The sequence below is a fragment of the Hemiscyllium ocellatum genome, chromosome 6 (genome assembly GCF_020745735.1).
Source record: "Hemiscyllium ocellatum isolate sHemOce1 chromosome 6, sHemOce1.pat.X.cur, whole genome shotgun sequence".
Classification (NCBI taxonomy): domain Eukaryota; kingdom Metazoa; phylum Chordata; class Chondrichthyes; order Orectolobiformes; family Hemiscylliidae; genus Hemiscyllium; species Hemiscyllium ocellatum.
Window position 1 is genome coordinate 86,353,518 of NC_083406.1, and position 22,175 is coordinate 86,375,692.

The 22,175-nt window shown below is 39.5% G+C and overlaps 1 protein-coding gene across 5 annotated transcripts in view; it reads left to right on the top strand.

Moving 5' to 3' along the window:
• cdk8 (cyclin dependent kinase 8) overlaps positions 1 to 22,175 on the top strand; it is a 143,453-nt gene that overhangs the window by 109,823 nt on the left and 11,455 nt on the right. For 4 of the 5 annotated variants that reach the window (XM_060826745.1, XM_060826747.1, XM_060826748.1 and 1 more), the window contains 4 exons: positions 3,696 to 3,753; positions 12,463 to 12,594; positions 18,177 to 18,320; positions 19,602 to 19,671. In XM_060826745.1, coding sequence (XP_060682728.1) covers positions 3,696 to 3,753; positions 12,463 to 12,594; positions 18,177 to 18,320; positions 19,602 to 19,671 — 404 coding nt within the window. Of the gene's footprint in view, positions 1 to 271; positions 291 to 3,695; positions 3,754 to 12,462; positions 12,595 to 18,176; positions 18,321 to 19,601; positions 19,672 to 22,175 lie in introns of those variants that run through there. The other variant, XM_060826750.1, reaches the window with a different exon arrangement.

The following is a 22,175-nucleotide window of genomic DNA, read 5'->3' on the forward strand; positions in this document are numbered from 1 at the left end:
GAAGAGGTTATCTAATTAATTGTGGCATTTGTTGTTTCTGGACCTTTGTGCACATTATGTTACTTTCATTTTTATGATAGTAACAACCATATTTTTAAAAATAATAGAAAGCTTTGTGTTGTCCTAAGACGATAAGACAGTATAGATACTATAAACTATCTGACATGCCACTACCTGGAGTTAAATCCATCAAATCTTTTTGTTTGTCAGGCAAGAGAGAGATTTTCTGAAATCCAAGAATTGTGGATGCTTTGATCAAACACAAAAACAGAAATTGCTGGAAAAACTCAGTAAGTCTGGCATCATCTGTGGAGAGAAATCAGATTTAATGTTTCAGGTTGAGTGACCCTTCTGAAGTGGTGTTGGGTATTGCATGTAAGAGAAAATAATCTCTAATATTCCTCTGCTGATTTGATTCCCTTAGTTTCAACTGTTGAAGTAAGACAGATTTCATTTCTATGACTTTTGCCGTGATTGAGAGTCTCTAGGTTGTGGTACGGCCGTGGGAGTAGTCAAAAAATATAACGATTCCTCCCAAACACAGCAGTGATAGTTTTGTGGGGGGTGGGGTGCATTTCATGCATTGCGTAGATAATAGAGGCAGCCACCCATTTAACTCATTGGTACCCATTTGAATCTGGAGAAGGGAAGGTGCCCATTTGAGGAGGTACGGTTACCTTGAAAATTATTCAAAGGAGGCACAGTATGCATAAATTGTTCATGAATCCATTATGGTTAAGTACTTTTGGTATTTCAAACAGATTTGACAAAATCAACTGATGTAACAGCTGCATCTGAGTTTTAATGATCAACAGGACTAATCAAAGGGAGATGCCATGCCCAAAGACATGGGAGCAGAAGAAGGTCATGCAACCTGTATTACTTTTTTTGTCAATCGTTGAGGTTATGGCTGATCAAACAATGCTCAACCTTCTTTTCTGCCTTTTCCCCATAACCTTTGATTCCCTTGTTGATTTAAAAACCTGTCTATCTGAGCCTTGAATATGCCACCTTCTAAAGCCCTGTGTGGTAAAGAATTCCATAGATGCTTTTGAAGCTTTTAAAAATCCAGTTTACATCTTTGAAAAAAAATGACAAGTTTATTTTTAAGTATTTGCTTGCTATTTCACAGTCTGTTTATATAAACTCATGATTTTCCATTACTAGGTAAGTGTTGCGTGATTGATTTAACAACCATCCACTATCCCAGATATATGCCTGACATTTCAGGGTTTGATTGACAGATGCAAGTGGGGGGCCACCTTGTGGAGCATTGGTAATATCCCTATCACTGGACCTGAAGGCCCATGTTCAAGTCCCACCTGCTCCAGAGGTGTGTAATAACATCTCTGAACAGGGTAAAATTAACAAAAGAGAGACAATTAAAAGTGCGTGGAGCTCTTGTGGCACAGTGGTAGCATCCCTACCTGTGAACCAGGTGACCTCTTTTCAGGTTACACCTGCTTCAGAAGTGTATCATAACACACCTGAACAGGTTGATCTAAAAATATCATTGACTGCAAGCGATTATAGACTGTGGGGCTATGGATCCCAATTCTGTTGTTATCAGAGGTTGTGCATTTAAATGAAATATTTTGTGTTCTCAGGCTCTAATTAAAGGGACATAAATGAGTATTTTTATGAATGAGTTTTTCACTGTAATGAAATTTGCAATCCATACTTAAAACTTTATGCCATCTCTGAGTCTTGAGGTCTACTGGATATTAGGTAAGTTGACATGGTAGCTATAAAGGCAATGGATAAAGAATGGGTTGTCATGAACTGGCACTAATTTGGCATGTAAAGCAAATAAGTAACTCAGTTAAGCAATTCAACTTCCTGAACACTTTCTTTCCTGAGTCGGATTTGTTGAGCCAGGAATGTGGCTGTGCTCCCAATCCTTGAGTTAAATTCAGATTACTTCATGTGAAAAATGCATTAACTTTTGAATATTTATTTCTCTTTTTATTTCTGTAATAGTGTCCAGTTCATGTCATGGCAATAATCTTCACTTAATACAGTTTATTACTTATTTATGATGGTCTAATTTTCATCTTTTCAGCTGAATTTTGAGTATGTTGAGTGACGTTGTTTTAATTTTGGTTCTATTCTTACATTTGAGGAGAGTGATACTTGAACCTAATTTACTGTTTGTTTTTTAAACTGTAACCATGCTTTCAACTGATTATGTTGCATGTCCAGATATGTATAAGTTCTATGCTTGCACATTTACCTGAATGAAAGTGATTATTTTAGAGTAATCAAAGCACTTTTGACTTAACTTGAAATTTCAAATTTAAAAGGTATGAGTAAAAATTGGTCTTTTATTATTTTGTTTCTGGGGTTTGGGTGTACTATAGCAGATGGACTACAATGGTTCAAGAAGGCAGCTCACCACCTCTGTGGGACAACTAGGGATCAGCAATAAATGCTGGCCCAGCATGCATTACCCATATCCAGTGAATGATTTCAGCTTTAAATGTGGTTATTGCTGGCTAGGTAAATATTTATTGCCTTTCCATAATTGATTTAGAGAAGGTGGTAAGCTGATGTCCTGAATCATTCAAGTCTTAAGAGGTGTAGGGACACCCACAATGCTGTTAAGAAAGGTGTTTCACATTTTTGACCCAGCATCAGTGAAGGAACTGTGATATAATCGCAGGTCAGGATGATATGAGGCTCGGATGGAAATTTGCAGGTGGTGATGTTCTCATGTAATCCTCCTTGGTGGTAGAGCTCACAGGTTTGAAAGGTGCTGTTGAAGGAGGCTTGACAAGTTACTGCAATGCATCCTGTATGTTGATGAATCATGAATTGTGTTGGACATAATGTGATTGTCACTGTAAGTCCTCTTTTGTGACCTAACAATGGAAAGATTGAAACAAAGGAGAAGTACATGGTGGATGGTGAGTCTGGAGAAGGGTATGTTGTCAGTATAAAAAAGGAGGGGGGATTGGGTGTTTTGAAATGCATTGAGATAGACAGGTCCTCAGGACCTGATGGGATCTATCCCAGAATGCTGAATGAGGCAAGGGAGGAAATTGCTGGGCCCTTGTACGAAATCTTTCTACCCTCTTCAGTCTTCTGAGAACTCCACTGCGACTAGAGAATAACCAATGTTGTTCCTTCGTTTCCGAAGGACAACGTGGATAATCCAGGAAATTACAGGCTGGTGAGTCAGTAGTTAGGAAATTATTGAAGAAGATTCTCAGGGATAGAATAAATTCACATTTGGGAAAAGATGATTATTAGTGATAGGCAGCGTGGCTTTATGCAGGGAAGATCGTTTCTCACAAACTTGTAGGTGGAACTGATTTGGAGCTAGCTCACGTGAACAGCATTCTTTGTCTGTGACTTTGGTATTGTCTGTTGCCTGGCTCCAGGAACACCTTGGAACTTTGTAACACTGAATGGCTGTTCTGGGAGCAGATTTTTTGCTTGGGATCGTAGGTGAAGGAAAGGTGAAACTCAAATAGCAGTTTGTGCCATTTCCCAAAGTCACACTTTGTTATCACTAGAAGTGGACTATTTTTGAGTATTTAGGCAATGTTGTAATTATATGCCTTTTATAATTTGTATTTATGAAATGATTTATATTTTTAATATGACTTTGTTGATCTTGCTTTGAGGAGCATGAATTATTTCAAAGTAATCTGGAAATTAATCCTAAATGATCTTTGTTTTTATTGTTCTAGAAACCTGCAAACATTTTAGTCATGGGTGAAGGACCAGAACGAGGGAGAGTCAAAATTGGTATAGTATGCTGTAATTTTTATTTTGTACAAATACTGGACTGATTATGGAAGCTAGTCTGGAAGTTTGTATTATAGTCTAAAAGCACAAATAGATGTTCTGAATGTTCTAGTCAAAAAAGACTTTAGTTAGAAAATTGCAGGATATTTTAATTTTTTTTGTTGCTTTATTCGCTTCCTGTGTAAAGAACTACCATTGTTTGTCTAGACAAGGATCAGCCAAAATCAGCTGCTCTTTATAGGTAGCTCCATGGGAAAATCCAATGCATTTGCATTCTTTCCTGTCCCGGACGTCAATTAAGTGGCATCTAAGTTATGGAACTTCCTGACTTTGATTAACGGTCACATCCAGAATAGGAAAGAATGCTGATTGGTAAGGTTTGATTGTAGCTAATGACTGTTGCTGACTTGGATGATCACTGGTGAGTGGGAATATCTAAATTGCCAAGTCTTTAAGGCAGAGTGAAATTTACATCTTCATACAATGAGTTCTAACCACATATTTCAATATGCATCCATCTATCAGATACTTGCTCTTTGAAACCAAAATATGGGCCGATTAGATAAAGTCGAGGCACATAATGTTTGAGTTGTTGTTTGACCAAGAGTGCACTGGTTCTAGCTGTAGGATTTCACCCCTACAGGATGAAATGAGTTTCATTCACAAGACTAAACTCTTGCTAGAGATTAATTGATTTTAAAAAAAGGGCGGCATGGTGGCACAGTGTTTAGCACTGCTGCCTCACAGCACCAGAGTCCCGGGTTCAATTCCCACCTCAGGCAACTGTCGGTGGAGTTTGCACATTCTCCCTTCGGGTACTCTGGTTTTCTCCCACAGTCCAAAAATGTGCAGGTTAGGTGAATTGGCCATGCTAAATTGCCTGTAGTGTTAGGTGAAGGGGTAAATGAACAGGAATGGGTCTGGGTGGGTTGCTCTTCGGAGGGTTGGTGTGGACTTGTTGGGCCGAACGGCCTGTTTCCACACTGTAAGTAATCTAATCTAAAAAAAAATTGAGACACATTATTGTGCTTAACCCAACAGAGCTGAGTTCTTTCACTCTTGCTTTCTGAACTCAAGCTCAATGTGTGCAGTCAAATGGAAGCTTGAGAAATTTGGTGATAGTGTTAAAATCCAGAGAGCATGAAAGAGATCTTCAAAAAGAAGAAAAAAAGCAGGATTTAAATCCACATTGCAATATGCTTGACAAATCCAAAATTATGAATGGAATTAGACTATACAACAAGTGTCAGTAAATTATGAAGTGGTGTTTTGATAAAGTGAGGAATTGATTTCATAAAGTTTATGAAATGCCGTATTCAACTTTGATCACCACAACCCAAAAATGAAGTGTTACGTGCTGGTGCAAAAAAAGGGCAACTAAGCTGATTAATTGCAGGTTAAAAAAGGGAGGATAACTACTCCAGAACATTAAGAAGCTGAAGTCTGCATCTTGTCAAAAGACAACTCCATAAGGAATCTAAATGATCTATGATTAAGTTACTACAGCACAGTAGAAAAGAAATGCATTTAAATTGGCAAAAGGTAATTTTAAACCAGACAACATGGAATCCCAAAGGAAATATGGAGACTATTTCATATTTCTGCATCAATTGTTTGAAATAATGGTCCATAGTCCTGCTTTTTTACCCAGAGAGTGAAAAAGAAAAAAATTTGGATATCAGTAACTCTTTATCAGAACTAGCCATGTACATTTCCTTGATGATACGAAGGCGGCAAGCAGTATTCCTCATTCGATATTCTAGTTCATGATGAGTAAGAAGCCAGACAGATTTGGGGAAGAATGGAAATACCCTGTGATCCAGTGTTTTAAGATTGGATTGAGGATTGCCATAATACTGGTTATGGCATTCAGGGACCTCTGTCAGTGATATTTGTGAGGAACATCTGTATAGGAAAGTCCATTTAAAAACAGTGGGTGATCTTTTGAGGAACTGGCAAGGTTACAAACAAGCTAAAGGAGAGGCCCCAATTTCCATATCCCTGGAGCTGGTGTTTAGGTTTCCTTGGGCTTGCAATGTCATTTCCTGTGGTGATGTCATTTCCTTTTTTTCTTTGGGTGGGGGGTGGTAAATGGGATCCAAGTCAATGTGTTGTTCCAGTTGCAATGCCATGCTTCTAGGAATTGTTGTGCTTGTCTCTGTTTGGCCTGTCCTAGGATGGATGTGTTGACCCAGTCAAAGTGGTGTCCTTCCACATCTGTGTGTAAAGATACTAGTGAAAGTGGGTCATGTCTTTTTGTGGCTAGTGGACTTTCATGTATCGTGGTGGCTAGTTTTCTGCCTGATTGTCCAATGTAGTGTTTGTTACAGTTCTTGCAAGGTATTTTGTAAATGACATTAGTTTTGCTTGTCTGTATAGGGTCCTTCAAGTTCATTAGCTGCTGTTTTAGTGTGTTGGTGGGTGTGTGGGCTACCATGATGCCAAGAGATCTGAGTAGTCTGGCAGTCATTTCTGATATGTCTTTGTAGGGGAGAGTGGCTAGGGTTTCTGGACATGTTTTGTTTGCTTGTTTGGTTTTGTTGCTGTCAAATCGGCAGACTGTGTTCATTGGGTACCCATTCTTTTGAATACACAGTTAAGGTGATTTTCCTCTGCTCTGCATAGTTCCTCTGTGCTGTAGTATGTGATGGCTCATTGAAATAACATTCTAATGCAGTTTCATTTGTGGATATTGGGATGATTGCTTCTGTAGTTCAGTATTTGGTCAGTTTGTGGTGTTTTCCTATAGATGCTGGTTTGAAGTTCTCCATTGGATGTTCGCTCTACTGCGACATCTAAGAATGGCAGTTTGTTGTTGCTCAGAACCCTGATAATGGAGATCTCATAGGTGTTCTGTTGGTTCATCTGAAGGTTTTGTTGTGGGTGAAGTGGGTAATAAGGCATAGGTCCACTAGCTTGACGACAATGTCCTTGCTGATGAAGTTGGTGGTGTTTGGTGTAAGTATCTTTGTTTTTTTTCTAATAGTATAGTCAGTGTTTCCTTGGCCAGGTTGATGTTGATGGATGTGAACAGGGCTGTTACATCAAAGGAGACTATTATTTCATCCCCTTCTATCTTGTTGTCTTTTTGGTCTTCAGGAATTCTGGAGTGGATGGAATGGCATGAGTCTTCTACTAAGTGTTTTAGTCTTTGGTGTAGCTCTTTGACCAATGTGGAAGTTGGTGTTCTAGGGTTTGAGGGGGGCTCCTGGTTTGTGAATTTTTGTTAATCCTTAGAGTGGTGTGTTGGATCCGTTGGTTTCATTTTTTGGAAATCGGTCTTATTTCTCCAGATTTCTGAAGTTTTTTTGAGTGGGGCTGTGATTCGGTTCTCTAGTTGTGGGGTTGGGTCTATCGCCACTTGTTAGTAAGTGTTAGTATCTGCAAGCACTGCGCTCACTTTCTCAATGTAGTCTCTTTGATTTAAAATGACTGTTAAGTGTCCTTTGTATACAGGTAGTCCTTCCAGTGCTTTCTTTCCTTGTGTATTGAGTGTGTTTCCTTCTTTTTTCCTGCTCGATGTTGGTATGACTGTCTGATGGCTTGCTGGGTTTCTTCTGAGAGTTGTCTTTCAGTGGTATTTCTAATGCTGCTAAGAAGTCTTTCTTCTCTGCATCCTGGAAGTTGTAATTTAATCTTCTCACTAAGACGGCTTTTTGAGTGACTGTTCAGGGCCGGTCAGATCATTTTTTAAATCCGTGCTTCGGTGTTGTCTGTGGTGTTATTTTGTGTAGGTTTGTCTAGTTTTTTCCTGCAGGTCTAGTTTCTTTCATTTTCTGTGTTTGTTGCTGTCTCGTGTCTATGGCTTGTTGTACTGTCTGTCTATTCATGGGCTGTTGCATTAGTGAGTAAAAGTTTTTAGTGTGAAATTTCCTGGCTGTATTTACAGAGTCTGTTGTGGGCATCATTAATCATTTCTCTAAGCATTCTGCAGCCGTTCTGCTCTGCTATTCCTTTGGCTCATGGGGTGTTAAGGGGAGGTTTGTATTTAGGTAGTACCCGTTTCCTGAGGCATTCGTGAAGGAAGTACAGCTGTTCGCGTACACATTGACTTGGGTCCCATTTACCACCCTCTGAGAAAAAGAACAGAAAATGACATCACCACCAGAAATGACATCACCAACCCAAGGAAACCTAAACACACAAATAGAAAGTGGGCCATACCACTAATGCTTCATCTGGAGGCTCACTGATGTTACCTAATATGGTGGCGAAATCGAACCTTCCAGATCAGCAAGTAAACCTGCATCCAGAACCTCAACATGAGCTCCAAATCTTCTTAAAACCTGTTCAATCATGTCATCTTGCTGCATCCCTCCTTCAGATTGATCAGGGTCAATCACTGAAGCACTGCCAAGCAAGAACTAGTGAGGAGTGGGAATGTACAGATGGAGTTGGGATGCCTAATTTTGACACGCCTTAATCGTTCCACTTAATTATATCATACAGATCATAGGTAAAGATTGTACTATTAAAATCAGGAAAGAGGCAACGATCAGGGAGTTGACAATCAGCATAAACCGATGTAAACTTCAGGCTGATGAGGCAGGCAGAAAAGATTGTTGCATAGCAAGCATGGATCCAGTCTTGCTGTTCTATCTCCATGGTAAACATCATGCTGATCTTGTCCAAGGGGTGTCAAACAGATGCTGGAATTATATGCTCTCAACAAGCACTGCCAACAATGCCATCAGCAGAGACCTCATCCTGGGCAGTGGCTTTCCCTTCTCACGCGATGTTAGGCTAATTGGGCGTCCCACCGAAAGCCAGGTAAGGACAGTGATTCCTCATGAAGGAGCTAAGTCTTATAGAACATAGAACGTTACAGCGCAGTACAGGCCCTTAGGCCCTCGATGTTGTGCTGACCTGTGAAAATTATCTGATGCCCATCTAACCTACACCGTTCCATTATTATCCATATGTATGCCCAACGCCCATTTAGACGCCCTTAAAATCGGTGAGTCTGCTACTGTTGCAGGCAAGCCATTCCATGCCTCTACTAATCTGAGTGAAGAAACTACCTCTAATATCTGCCCTCATGTAGAGCAACAGGGACTTGCTGTACAGTGAGCTTCAAATTTGGCAAGGTTGTAGTATGTTATCTAGCTGTAATGTGCAAAGATGTCAACTGTTACTAACCAGTTTTTCCATGAGCATCTCACTGAGGAGTGCGAGCTGATAAATATCTCTTTCCCTGACAGAATCTCTGTTTCGTAGGGATCGGATATTCTCTATCCTGGCTTCAACGAGCACTGCCTGTCTGTCCAGTGTCACACTTTTCATAGTTTTGGTTTTCTGTGGTTCAAATGTTGGTTCAAATGTATTGAGATAAATGGCTGTCCTTGGAAAACATGTATGGTGACTGCTGTGAGCAGCATGTAGAGGTCAGTAGATGGGGCACCTAAATCTCTAGCATTGCTTCACACACACTGTACATTCTGAATAGGAGCCTGGAATTGTTCGAGTAGCAAGGTCTTTTACCTGCAGGCACTACCACTGTTTTTGAAGTCTCCTACCAGCTATCTCCAAATAGTCAACACAAGGCCTTGCTAAATTGTCCTGTTTAGCAGAATTCCTACTTTGTCTAACTCCAGAAGGTGTTAGGCAGGGGTGTTATAAAGTCCAAACTGCACTTTTGCATTTGTAAAGCTCCCTTTATACTTGTTCAGAATTCTGTCTTTTAAATATTTTGTTCAGGTCATCAAAGGAAAAAAAAGGTGAGAGAGAGAAAGCAGGAAATTATAGACCAGTTAGTCTGACCTCAGTGGTGGGTAAGATGCTGGAGTCTATTATAAAGGATGAAATTACGGCACATCTGGATAGTAGTAACAGGATAGGTCAGAGTCAGCATGGATTTATGAAGGGGAAATCATGCTTGACTAATCTGGAAGTTTTTGAGGATGTAAGATGGACAAGGGAGATCCAGTAAATGTAGTGTAACTAGACTTTCAGAAAGCTTTTGATAAACTCCCACATAGGAGGTTAGTGAGCAAAATTAGGGTGCATGGTATTGGGGGCAAAGTACTAACTTGGATTGAACATTGGTTGGCAGATAGGAAACAAAGAGTAGTGATAAACGGCTCCATTTCGGAATGGCAGGCAGTGACCAGTGGGGTACCGCAGGGATCAGTGCTGGGACCGCAGCGTTTTACAATATGTGTTAATGATGTAGAAGACGGTATTAGTAATAACATTAGCAAATTTGCTGGTGATACTAAGTCTGGGATGACCTGCAAAAGTTCTCAGACTGAGGAATCATCAAGAATGCAAACTGCATAGTCCTCATAACAAAGATGGAAAACTGAATATCGATTACTGGGCATTCAGCGCAAAGTGTAATGAAGATACTTACCCTTGAATTGGGACTGAGAAAGAACTGCATGTTCTCAAAGACATAAAGTAGTTTTGCAATTTCGATTTTGACCATGGCTATGACTGGCTACCCTTCACTGAACAAGATATTTAAAAAATATTATTCTGAACAGGTAAAGGAGAGGTTTACAAGTGCAAAAGTGCAAGATGGACTTTATAACACTCCTGTCACTGTTATGCTTTTGATAAATAAAGCTTAATTTCCAGTCCATCCTTGTGCATCTGGATGACGTACACATCTTTAGCTTAACATTCAAGGAGACCCATGCAAGATTTTGATGTTGTGTTAACCAGTTTGTCTCTGTTTAACTTGAAAGTCAAACCAGATAAGTGCCAACTTTTCTTGACAATTGTATTATTGGACATTGCGTTACCAAGAAGACATCACTCCTGATGATATTTTAATCTGAATAATAGAGGAATTGCGCTGGCCTAAGGCAGGAGAGATGCATAGCTTCTTTGGTCCTGCTGGCTACTAAAGGAAGAAACATCCTGCCTATATCCATCAACTGAAACAAGAAGGGCCATTGATCACATTACTCCTGGAGACCTAAATGACCTTGACCCTAATGTGGGTAATCCACCATAGAATCTTAAAGGGTACCAGTTTAGGTAAGATGCTGAGAAAGTCTTCTCAAGAAAATGCTAGATATCACCCTAAATCTTTGCCTTTTTCCTAGCTGGTTGATTCAAGAAGAGAATGCTGCCACTCATATGGATTCTAACATTCTAGCCATCCTAGTGCAATTGAATCTGCTCATCACTCAGCAGTTCAGCAAGTGGACATTCTGTGCATTGTGTAGTTGCCTCAACAGCAAGTTTTAAGCAAGGAAGTGTGTGACAGAGCCTGTAGACATAGGTGGTGACAGTATGAAAGGACAATTGAAGCTTTCAGTTTGGCCACTGCTAATGTACTTTGTGCAGTTCTGGTTGCCTTATAGGAAAGATGTGATTGCACAAGAGGCGATTCTCCAGGATGTTGCCTGTGATGGAGCAGTTTAGCTATGGAAAGCGGCTAGATAGGCTTGAGTTGTTTTCTTTAGAACAGAGAAAGCTGAAATTAGAGGATCTGATTGAGGTGTATAAAATTGAGGGACATGGATGGGTGGGCTAGGAAGCAGCTGTTCCCTTCAGTTGAAGAGTTCATAAAAAGGAGGCACACTGGGTGGAGAGCAGGACATTCAAAGGGGTTTTGAGGAAAGATTTTCTTCCACCTAGAGAGTGGTGAGAATCTGGAACAAACTACTTGGGAGGGCAGTCGAGGTGGGAACCCTCAACATTTAAGTATACAGATGAGCACTTGAAATGTCATAACGTTCAAAGCTATGGGGCAAATCCTAGAAAGTTGGATTAGTTGAAATAGATTGGTGCAGTCTCAATGGATTGAAGAGTCTCTTCTGTGCTGTGTGTCACTGATACTGCAATTACTTATGAATTGACCTTTATTTCCATTGATGTTCATAGTTGCTGGATGCCAGTGGCAATTCCTGTTGCATTTTCTTTGGGCCGCTGTGTGTTCAAATCCCTTATTACATCTGCTGCAAATGACCCTGACACACTCCAGCTATAAATTTACAAACAAACACATATCGTTGACTTGCTGGGCTTGTAAAACTGTTTACATACTCGTAAGCAATATATTTCAAAATAGTTAAGCAACCATGCTTCCTTGGAATGTTCTTAGAATGTATAATGAATATCTCATTTTCCATATAGAGCACCCGTGTGATAAGACTAAATATTTCTCAGAATTGTGCTGCCTGTTTTTATGGCTATCTCAATCTGTACTCCTGCTCTGAATCCACACCTGACCAGCTGTATTCATATGTTCCCTTTCCAATTACTTGTTTTTCTACCTGTTTCTATATATTTGTAATTCCTCATTTTATTGTCCAAACTATTTTTGCTGGCTGATTCTTTGTATTTGAAACTGGAAGGCTTCCTTCAGTCTGTGTCTACTTCCTTTCTTTCTGATTGAGTAATTTCTGACTGCAAAGCAAAAACATAAACCAATTAGGGTGGAGCCCAACAAGTGAGATGAACAAATGTTTGTAGGCTTTTACCTTCAATTTGTGAATCTCTGAGGAAACAGGATTTTGAGAACAGGGAGAGAGAAATATTGAGGCAGTTGCCTTTGCATTGTTGTCTATATTGCTCTTGGACAATAACTGACAGAATTCTGGTATGGAGCAACTTTGCTGGAGTCCTGTATTCTGGTGTAATTGGAGAGACGAATGGAAAGGCTAAGGCTAAGGAGGGAACACCATTAAATAAATAAGTTTTGTTGTTACACCTTTGCTCAATCTAACTGTTTAACATTGTATACCTTTCACACAGCGGATATGGGTTTTGCTCGATTGTTTAATTCACCTCTGAAGCCTTTAGCAGACTTGGATCCAGTAGTAGTAACATTCTGGTATCGAGCACCAGAGTTGCTACTTGGGGCAAGACATTATACCAAAGCCATAGGTAAGAACTAAACTGAAGAATGTGAACATTAAACAGTACTTTCTTTGCTTAGAAAATAAGCAAATAAATATATATTGCATTAGGAATCCAGTTTTAAGTTTTTTTTCATGCTAAGTAATATATACTGGAAAATTAGGATACACAATTTGGAATGAAAATTTATGCAAAGACATACATGCACAAATTTCAAATGCAATAAATATGAACAGTCAATTGTTGTTTGTTGTTAAATTAAATTCAGGTGACAAAATTTTCTCTCAAGATGACCAAAGGAGATGGATCATTCATTGGCGAAGTGAAAACTCAAGTTTTTTAAGTTGTGCTTTAAGAGGTCATTGTCAATGATTATAAAACTTAAATTTTTCAAAATGTAACTCTTTCACTACCATTTGTAAGGAATGCACACTAAACTTTAGTAAATATAAGAATCTACTGAAGGGGATCAAAGTTAAAAGAAAGTAAAGTTGTTGGTTGTTTGACTTGCAGTCATAGAGATGTACCGCATGGAAACAGCATGGTCCATAGAGATCAGATATCCCAACCTAATGTAGTCCTGTTTGCCAGCACCTGGCTCATATAAGCCCTTCCTATTCATATATCCATTCAGATGCCTTTTAAATGTTGCACTTGTATCAGCCTCCACACTTCCACTGGCAACTCATTCCATACACACACCATCCTCTGTGTGGAAAAGGCTACCCCTTAGGTCCTGTTTATATCTTTCCCCTCTCATCCTAAACCTCTGCTCTCTAGTTGTGGACTCTGCCACATTAGGGAAAATACCTTGTCTATTTATCCTATCTATACCCCTCATGATTTTATAAACCGCTATAAGGTCACTCCTCAGCCTTTGACGCTCCAAGGAAAACAGTTCCGGCCTATTCAGCCTTTCCCTATAGCTCAAATCCTCTCAGCCTGGCCAACATCCTTGTAAATCTTTTCTGAACCCTTTCAAGTTTCACAACATCCTTCCCATAGGAAGGAGACCAGAATTGCACGCAATATTCCAAACCTAACCAATATTAAGGCCTAACCAATGTCCTGTTCAGTCACAACATGACCTCCCATCTCCTATACTCAATACTCTGACCAATAAAGGTAAGCATACCAAACGCTGTCTTCACTATCCTATCTACCTGAAACTCTAGAAAGAAAGAAAAACAAAGAAAATTTACAGCCCAGGAACAGGCCCTTCGGCCCTCCAAGCCTGAGCCGATCCAAATGTATTGTCTAAACCTGTTGGTCAATTCCTAAGTATCTGTATCCCTCTTCTCCCCACCTACTCATGCATCTGTCCAGACGCATCTTAAATGAATCTACCGTGCCTGCCTCTTCCACCTCTGCTGGCAACGCGTTCCAAACGCCCACCACCCTTTCAAGAAGCTATGAACCTGCACTCCAAGGTCTCTTTCTTCATCAACACTCCCTAGGACCATTAAGTGTGTAAGTCTGCTAAGAATTGCTTTCCCAAAATGCAACACCTTGCACACCTAAATTAAACTCATCTGCCATACCTCAGCCCATTGGCCCATCTGATGAAGATCCTGTTGTAATCTGAGGTAATCTTCGCTGTTCACTACACCTCCAATTTTGGTGTCATCTGCAAACTTACTAACTATATCTCCGATGTTCATAATCCAAACCATTTATATAAATGACGAAAAGTGGTGGACCCAGCACTGATCCTTGTGGCATTCCACTGATCGCAGTCCTCCCATCTGAAAAACAATCCTTCATCACCACGCTCTGTTTTGTATCCAAATGGCTAGTTCTCCCTGTATTCCATTAGATCAAATCTTGCTAACCAGTCTCCCATGGGGAACCTTGTCGAACGCCTTACTGAAGTCCATATAGATCACGTCCACCACTCTGCCCTCATCAATTCTCTTTTTTTACTTTTTCAAAAAACTCAATCAAGTTCGTGAGACATGATTTCCCATGCACAAAGACATGTTGACTATCCCTATTCAGTCTTTGTCTTTCCAAATATGTCTAAATCCTGTCCCTCAGGATTTCCTCCAACAACTTGCCCACATCAGGCTCACCGGTCTATAGTTCCCTGGCTTTTCTTTACCAACTTTCTTAAATAATGGTACCACATTAGCCAACCTCCAGTGTTCTGGCACCTCACCTGTGACTATCGATGATGCAAATATCTCAGCAAGGGGCCCTGCAATCACTTCCCTAGCTTCCTACAGAGTTCTAGGGTACACATGATCAGGTCCTGGGGATTTATCCATCTTTTTGCGTTTATAATATGAACATTTTTCAAGATGTCACTATTTATTTCCCATGTCCTTTTCTACAGTAAACACTGATGCAAAATACTCATTTAGTATCTCCCCTGATCTCCTGCGACTCCATACTAGGCTGCCTTGCTGATCTTTGAGGGACCGTATTTGTTCCCTAGTTACCCTTTTGTCCTTAATGTATTTGTAAAAACCCTTTGGATTCTCCTTAACCCAATTTGCCAAAGATATCTCATGTCCCCTTTTTGCCCTCCTGATTTCCCTCTTAAGTATACTCCTGCCTTTATACGCTTCTAAGGATTCACTTGATCTCTCCTGTCTATACCTGACATATGCTCCCTTCTTTTTCTTAACTAAACCCACAATTTCTCTCATCACCTGGCATTCCATACACCTACCAGCTTTACCTTTCACCCTAACAGGGATATACTGTCTTTGTACTCTTGTTATCTCATTTTTGAAGGCTTCCGTTTTTCAGCCGTGCCTTAACCTGCGAACATTTGCACCCAATCAACTTTTGAAAGTTCTTACCTAATACCATCAAGATTGGCCTTTCTCCAATTTAGAACTTCAACTTTTAGAGCCAGTCTATCCTTTTCCATCACTATTTTAAAACAAATAGAATTATGGTCGCTTCACCCAAAGATTTTCCCCATTGACACCTCACTCACCTGCCCTGCCTTATTTCTCAAGAGTAAATCATGTTTTGCACCTTCTCTAGTAGGTACATCCATCTAAATTCTTAACACTATGGCAGTCGCAGTCTATATTTGACAGTTAAAAGCCCCTACCATAACTACCCTATTGTTATTAGAGGTAACTGAAATCTCCTTACAAATTTGATTAGATTAGATTTCCTAGTGTGGAAACAAGACATTTGGCCCAACCAGTGCACACCGACCTTCTGAAGAGTAACCCACCTCTGACTAATGCAACTAACACTATGGGCAATTTACCATGGTCAATTCACCTGACCTGCACAAACTTGGACTGTGGGAGGAAACTGGAGCACCTGGAGAAAACCCACGCAGACACTGGGAGAATGTGCAAACTCCACAGAGATAGAATTTGTTTCTCCATTTCCTGCTGGCTATTAGGCAGTCCATAATGCAATCCCAATAAGGTGATCATCCCTTTTTTATTTCTCAGTTCCGTCCAAATAACTTCCATGTATGTATTTCTGGGAATGTCCTCCCTAAGCACAGCTGTAATGCTATTCCTTATTAAAAGTGGCACTCCCCCTCCTCTCTTGCCTCCCTTTCTATCCTTCCTCGAGCATATGTATCCTGGAACATTTAACTGTCCATCCCGGAGCAACATTTCTGCAATTGCTATGATATCCCAGTCCCATGTTCCTAACCATGCCCTGAATTCGTCTGCCTTCCCTGTTACGCCTCTTGCATTTAAATAAATGCAGTTTAATTCAACAGTCCTACTTTGTTCTCTGCTTTGTTTCTGCCTAGTCTCAGGTTGATCTCTTTAGTCACCATCTCCCTGAGTCCCTCCCCACTCTTTACTCGCTCAAATCCTCCCAAGCAGCTCTAGCAAATCTCCCTGCCAGTACGTTAATCCACTTTTAACTCCGGTGCAATCCATCCTTCTTGTCAACATCACTTCTACCCCAGAAGAGATTCCAATTATTCAAAAATGTGAATCCTTCTCCCATAGACCAGTTCCTCAGCCATGTATTCATATGCTCTATCCTCCTATTCCTGCCCTCACTAGCTTGTAGCACTGAGGGCAATCCAGATATTACTACCCTCGAGGACCTCTCTTCATCCTTGCCCACCTTTTTCTATATTCTCCCTTCAGAATCTCATCCTTTTCCCTTCCTAGGTCATTGGTACCAATGTGTACAATGACTCCCTGCTGGTCCCTCTCCTTTTTGAGAACATTCTGCGCCCGCTCTAAGACATCTTTGATCCTGGCACCAGGGAAGCAACACACCATTCTGATTTTTTGCTGCTGGCCACAGAAACGTCTGTCTGTTCCCTTGATTAGAGAATCCCCTAACACAATCGATCACTTGGAACCCGATATACCCCTCATTACATTAGAGCCAGTCTTGATACCAGAAACTTGGCTGTTTGTGCTACATTCCCCTGAAAGTCCATCACCCTCCTCATTTTCCAAAACAGCATACTTGTTTGAAATGGGGATAGCCACAGAAGATTCCTGCACTATCTGCCTTACCTCTCTCAGCTTTCCTGGAGTTAACCCATCGACCTGACTGTATCTGCAGCTTTCTCCCTTCCTGTAACTGCCATCACATCCTCTAGCGCTTGTAAGTTCCTCATTGCCTCTAACTGTCTCTCCAACCGATCAATTTGATTTGACAGGATTCGTAATCAATGACATTTATTGCAGATATAATCCTCAGTAACCCTTAAACTCTACTGAATCTCCCACATCTGACAAGAAGAGCATATCACTCTACTAAAAACCATTTTGCTCCTTCCAATCTATAGACCCAGAAAATAGCTACAAAACACTGCTCCAGGCTAACTTAATACTTATGGCTTATATTTTTAACATTTAATCAAGAGACAGATCCCACTAAAAACATATAATCAAGAAAGAATCCACTCTACTCAATATTGTAGGTTTACAGTAAGGCTATACTTAAAGCTATTTACATATCTGTTTCTGTATTGTAACCTCTCCCAAATAGGTTCCTCTGAGATCAGTTGTGAATTTCACTGTTTAAGTTTTCCAAGGCACACTCCGATGTCCAGCAATACTTGAATTCAAACAGCAAAGGCACTAACTGTGCAGATTTACTGCTGCGTCAGTTAGCAGTGTAGGTTTCTTTATTTCTCTTCCTTACAGACCATATGCTTGTTGCCTTTGTCTGTCTTGCTCCCTGTTAAAAGTTCAAACAATGCAACCATATGTAAAACAGTAATTGCTGCTCCTGGAGTTCGAGGAAATTGCCTCCAACACCTAAAATACCTCAAATAAGAAGCAGCCTGTTACAGCCAGAAATTGTTCCCCATCTTCCACCTTGGATTACCCAAAATTGTTCGTGCATGGCTTATAAATCTGAATTTTGTAAAGAGAATTTGTTTTTACATTAATAATCCTCAGTTTTAATAATGTAATTACTGTAACTGAGAGTGGTACTGCTTTGAAATGCAAAACAACTTATTTGTTTTAGAATGTAACTTATTTATTAATAATCTGTGAAATTCAGTTGTGTTAGGTGAAAGTCAGGATGATGTCTCTAAATTTCATTGGAAGTGTTTTCTGTTCTTCAGAAGCTGAAAAGCTCCAGTTTGGCATCCTTGTTTTGTCCATTCGATTTACTCATTTTGGCATTTTCAATTTCAATAGATATTTGGGCTATTGGCTGCATATTTGCTGAGCTGCTAACATCTGAGCCTATTTTTCATTGTCGTCAAGAAGATATCAAGACTAGTAATCCTTATCACCATGACCAACTCGATAGAATATTCAATGTGATGGGATTTCCAGCAGGTGAGTTGGAATCTTGGCTGAACTGACCTTATATAAATTTAATTTGTTTTTGTTTAGTTTCTTTATTTCTACATGTCAACCTGGAGCAATTGTGCTCATTTATAGAATAGTTGGATATTTAGTATTTTATGTATTGGATACAGCAAAATATTAACAGCAATTTTGAAAAATAGCAGCTTTGCTTTATATTAAATCCTTGAATGTAGACTATAGACTACTTTTGTAGGCAAAACCCAGCAGCAATAAGTGTATTAATTCTGTACTGTTTAATGGTTTTTCCATTTTCTACACTCCGTCACCATTACTTTCTGTTCCCTGTCACTCAGTCAATTTTTTATCCAGGTTACAACTATGCATTTTATCTCTCGCCCTATAACTTTCTTCTCATGTCTCGTGCATGGCACTATATTGAACACTTTTTACAAATCCGTATACATCACATCACCAGTCTTTCACCCATCTGTAGCTTCTTCACAAAACGACACTAAGTTAGTTAAACATAATTTTCCCTGAACAAATCCATGCTGGTCTTCTGAATCAATCCACTTTTCCACGTGCTTGTTAATTCTATTTCCACCTTTCAGTGAACAAAGGGACCTTGGAGTGTAGATGCTGCAATGACAAGAATGACAAGCTCCATAAGTCAGTGAGGCAATATATAAAGCAAACCAAGCAATAGACTTTATTTCTACAGGGCTGGAATTGAAGTCTAGGCAAGTTATACTCAACATAATAAATCTTGGTTAGGTCACTCTTTAGATGACTGTGTACACTCCTAGTTAGAAAGGATAGGTTTTCTCTGGAGATGTCAGTGCCAGTGTCTGGTGGTGTAATCTAATCAAAGTCTTTGATAAATGGGAACAGAGAAAATGCTTCCTTTCTGGGTAAGAGCATAACAAAATATTGTCTATGAGAGATCATGACTAAGAAATCCAATTGAGAATTCAGGATAACTTTCTTTACCTAGAGTGGTAAAATGTGAAACTCTCTATCACAAGGCTTGGTTGTTGCAAATACTAGAGATGCGCATAAGGGCAACAGACAAAGGAGAAAGGAATATATGGTTATGGTGATAGATTTAGAGGAGAAAAGATGCAATGGTATTTAACTAGAGCCAAGTCTTTGGCAAGGACTGGACTGAATGCTCTGTGGTGTACATCTTTTATGTAATCCTATACATTTTAAAAAAAAAGTTTGTAAATGTTACAAACTAAGAAACATATTGAGGTCATTAAATAGCAGCTTAAATTAACATGGATTTATCTACTGGTTTGTTGTCAGATAAAGATTGGGAAGACATTAAAAAGATGCCAGAGCATTCAACGTTGATGAAAGATTTCAGAAGAAATACGTGAGTTTGTTCTTAATTACTTGCTCTAATTAGTTATTTTGAAATAACATGCTGTTTTAAAGTCATAGAACAGTTACAGCAGAGAGATGCCATTTGAAACTTCATGTCCTTGCTGATTCTCAACAAAAGCAAAACTCTGCCAGCTCCATTTCACCACTTTATTCCTGTAGCATTTCAAATTCATTATATTCAATTAATTGTCCAACTCGCTGTTGAAAGCCACCACTGCCTCACACTGTGCATTCCAGATTTAAACATTTAAAATGTTCTCCCTGTGTTACCTTTTGTTCTTTTGTAATTTTGTCATTATCTTAAACCCGTGCTTTGTATCTTAGTCCTTCTGCTAGTAGGAACAGATTCTCCCTATCTTGTTAGTCTAAATCCCTCGACTTTGAACACCTCCATCAAATTATGTCTTCACCTCTTCTGTGAGGGAAACAGCCCCACCTGCTCCATTGTTGCCTACATCTCTGAAGAAGTTCATCCCTGGAACTATTTTCAATTCTTTTTTTCAGGTTCTTATTGTCGGTGTGTCTTTCCTAAAAGTTACTGCCCAGAAATAAGCGTGTTACTCCAGTTGAGGCTGTAACCAGCGTTTTGACAAGCTTCAACATGACATTCTTGCTTTTAGCCCAGGCTCTCTTATTCCTTATGAACCACTTTCTCAACCTGCTTTGCCACTTTTGTAATTTGTACACATGTACCTCCAGGCTTGTTTGCTCCTGTGCCACTTGTTTATTGTATCCTATATTTTGTATGCCTTTTCTTGTTCTTTGAACTTCACACTTCTGTGCATCAATTGCATCTGGCACATGCCCATCTGTTCCACAAAAATGGCAATGTGTTCTTTAGGTCTTAACAGTATCCTCCTCTCATATTGCAATGCTTCCATGTTTTATGTATTCTGCATGTTTTGAAATTGAGCTCTGTACACCAAATCAGGCTGGTAATATAAAGTTAGAAAAGCTGCAATCTTCGTATCCTGAGGTAATAAACCCTTCCTCCAGTCCAAAACAACAAGTAATATATGCCTCATCACTTCACTGCATCCTGTTACTCTGCCAATTTTGTATCCATGGTACCACTGTATATCTTATTCCTTGGGATTTAACTTTGCTGAGAAAGCTGTTATGTGGCACTTTGTCATGTGCGCCGCATCAACTTCATTCCCTCATAAACTGCTTTGTTTTCTCATCCAACAATGTATAGATCCATCCTAACTTGGTCAATTAATCTACCATCTATGTGACAATGTATTTTTCACATCTTGCAATAAGACTCTGTCAGCCAGAACCAATATATCTTGTGAACCTATTTTTTATGGCTGCTATTAATAACAATGTAATTTAGACTGAATAATGAAAGTGTTTAACTTCAAGTCGTCTTGTCTTTCAGGGATTTTTGTAAAACATGTCATATTTTCATATTTATCCCTTGATTGTAAAGTGCTGTCAGATGGAGTACCAGAAGATATTCTCATGCAGAATTTTGCTTCTTCCTTTGAGACTAACTGATTTTTCTTCCACCAATTTCTATTGGAGGAATAATTGGGCAGGTTATGTTACTAGCAAGCATTCCCCCAGCCAGGTTTTCCTTTTTGCACTCCACCCAGACATTGTTTAACACCTAGAAGGTGAAATGAAAATCTACTCCATGCAAACCTCAATCTGAACTCAATCTCAACATCAACCACGCAAACTGAATATCAGTCACATCTGTTTAACACAAATCCATTTGTGTACAGGTCTGTAAACATACTGACAAGTGAGACTGGTTGAGCCAATAAATGATATATAACCTGATTTAATAATAGCATACAGAACAATAATTAAGTTGATGTAATAAATGGAAAGATCTGAACTTCTATCTTTAAGGCTATTTTATGTCTTTACTAACATGTCAAATTCCAAACTTCTAATAGTTTACCATGTTAACAATAATTTCTATCACTTAATGGCGTTGTTAGTTTTTAATCAACGTAATGACCATCCATATCCAAATAAATAAGATCGTAAGACACCGGTGTAGAATTAGGGCATTTAGCTCATCTAATCTGCTTCGCCATTCGATGAGATCATAGATGAATTGATAATCCTCAACTCCATTTTCCTGCCACTTCCCCATGACTCTTAATTCTTTTACTGATTAAAAGTCTGTCCATCTCACCCTTGAATATGGCCCCTGTCTTAGTCTTCTCCAACCTTTCTCATCAATCGTATCAAGACCTTTTTTATTTTAGAAAACGTTCTGCATCTTTCAATAAGGTCACCTTGTATTCTTATATATTCAAATGAATGCAGGCCTAATCTACTCAACCTCTCTTCATAAGACATCTCCACACCTGGTATCAGCCCAGTGAAATTCCTCTGGACTGTCTCCAGTACCAGTGTATCATTCCTTAGCTAAACTATTCATAGTATTCCTGCTGTGGTCTGACCAGTGCCCTGTAAAGCTTTAGCAAATCCTCCCTACTTATATACTCCTTCCTTTGAAATAAAGACCAA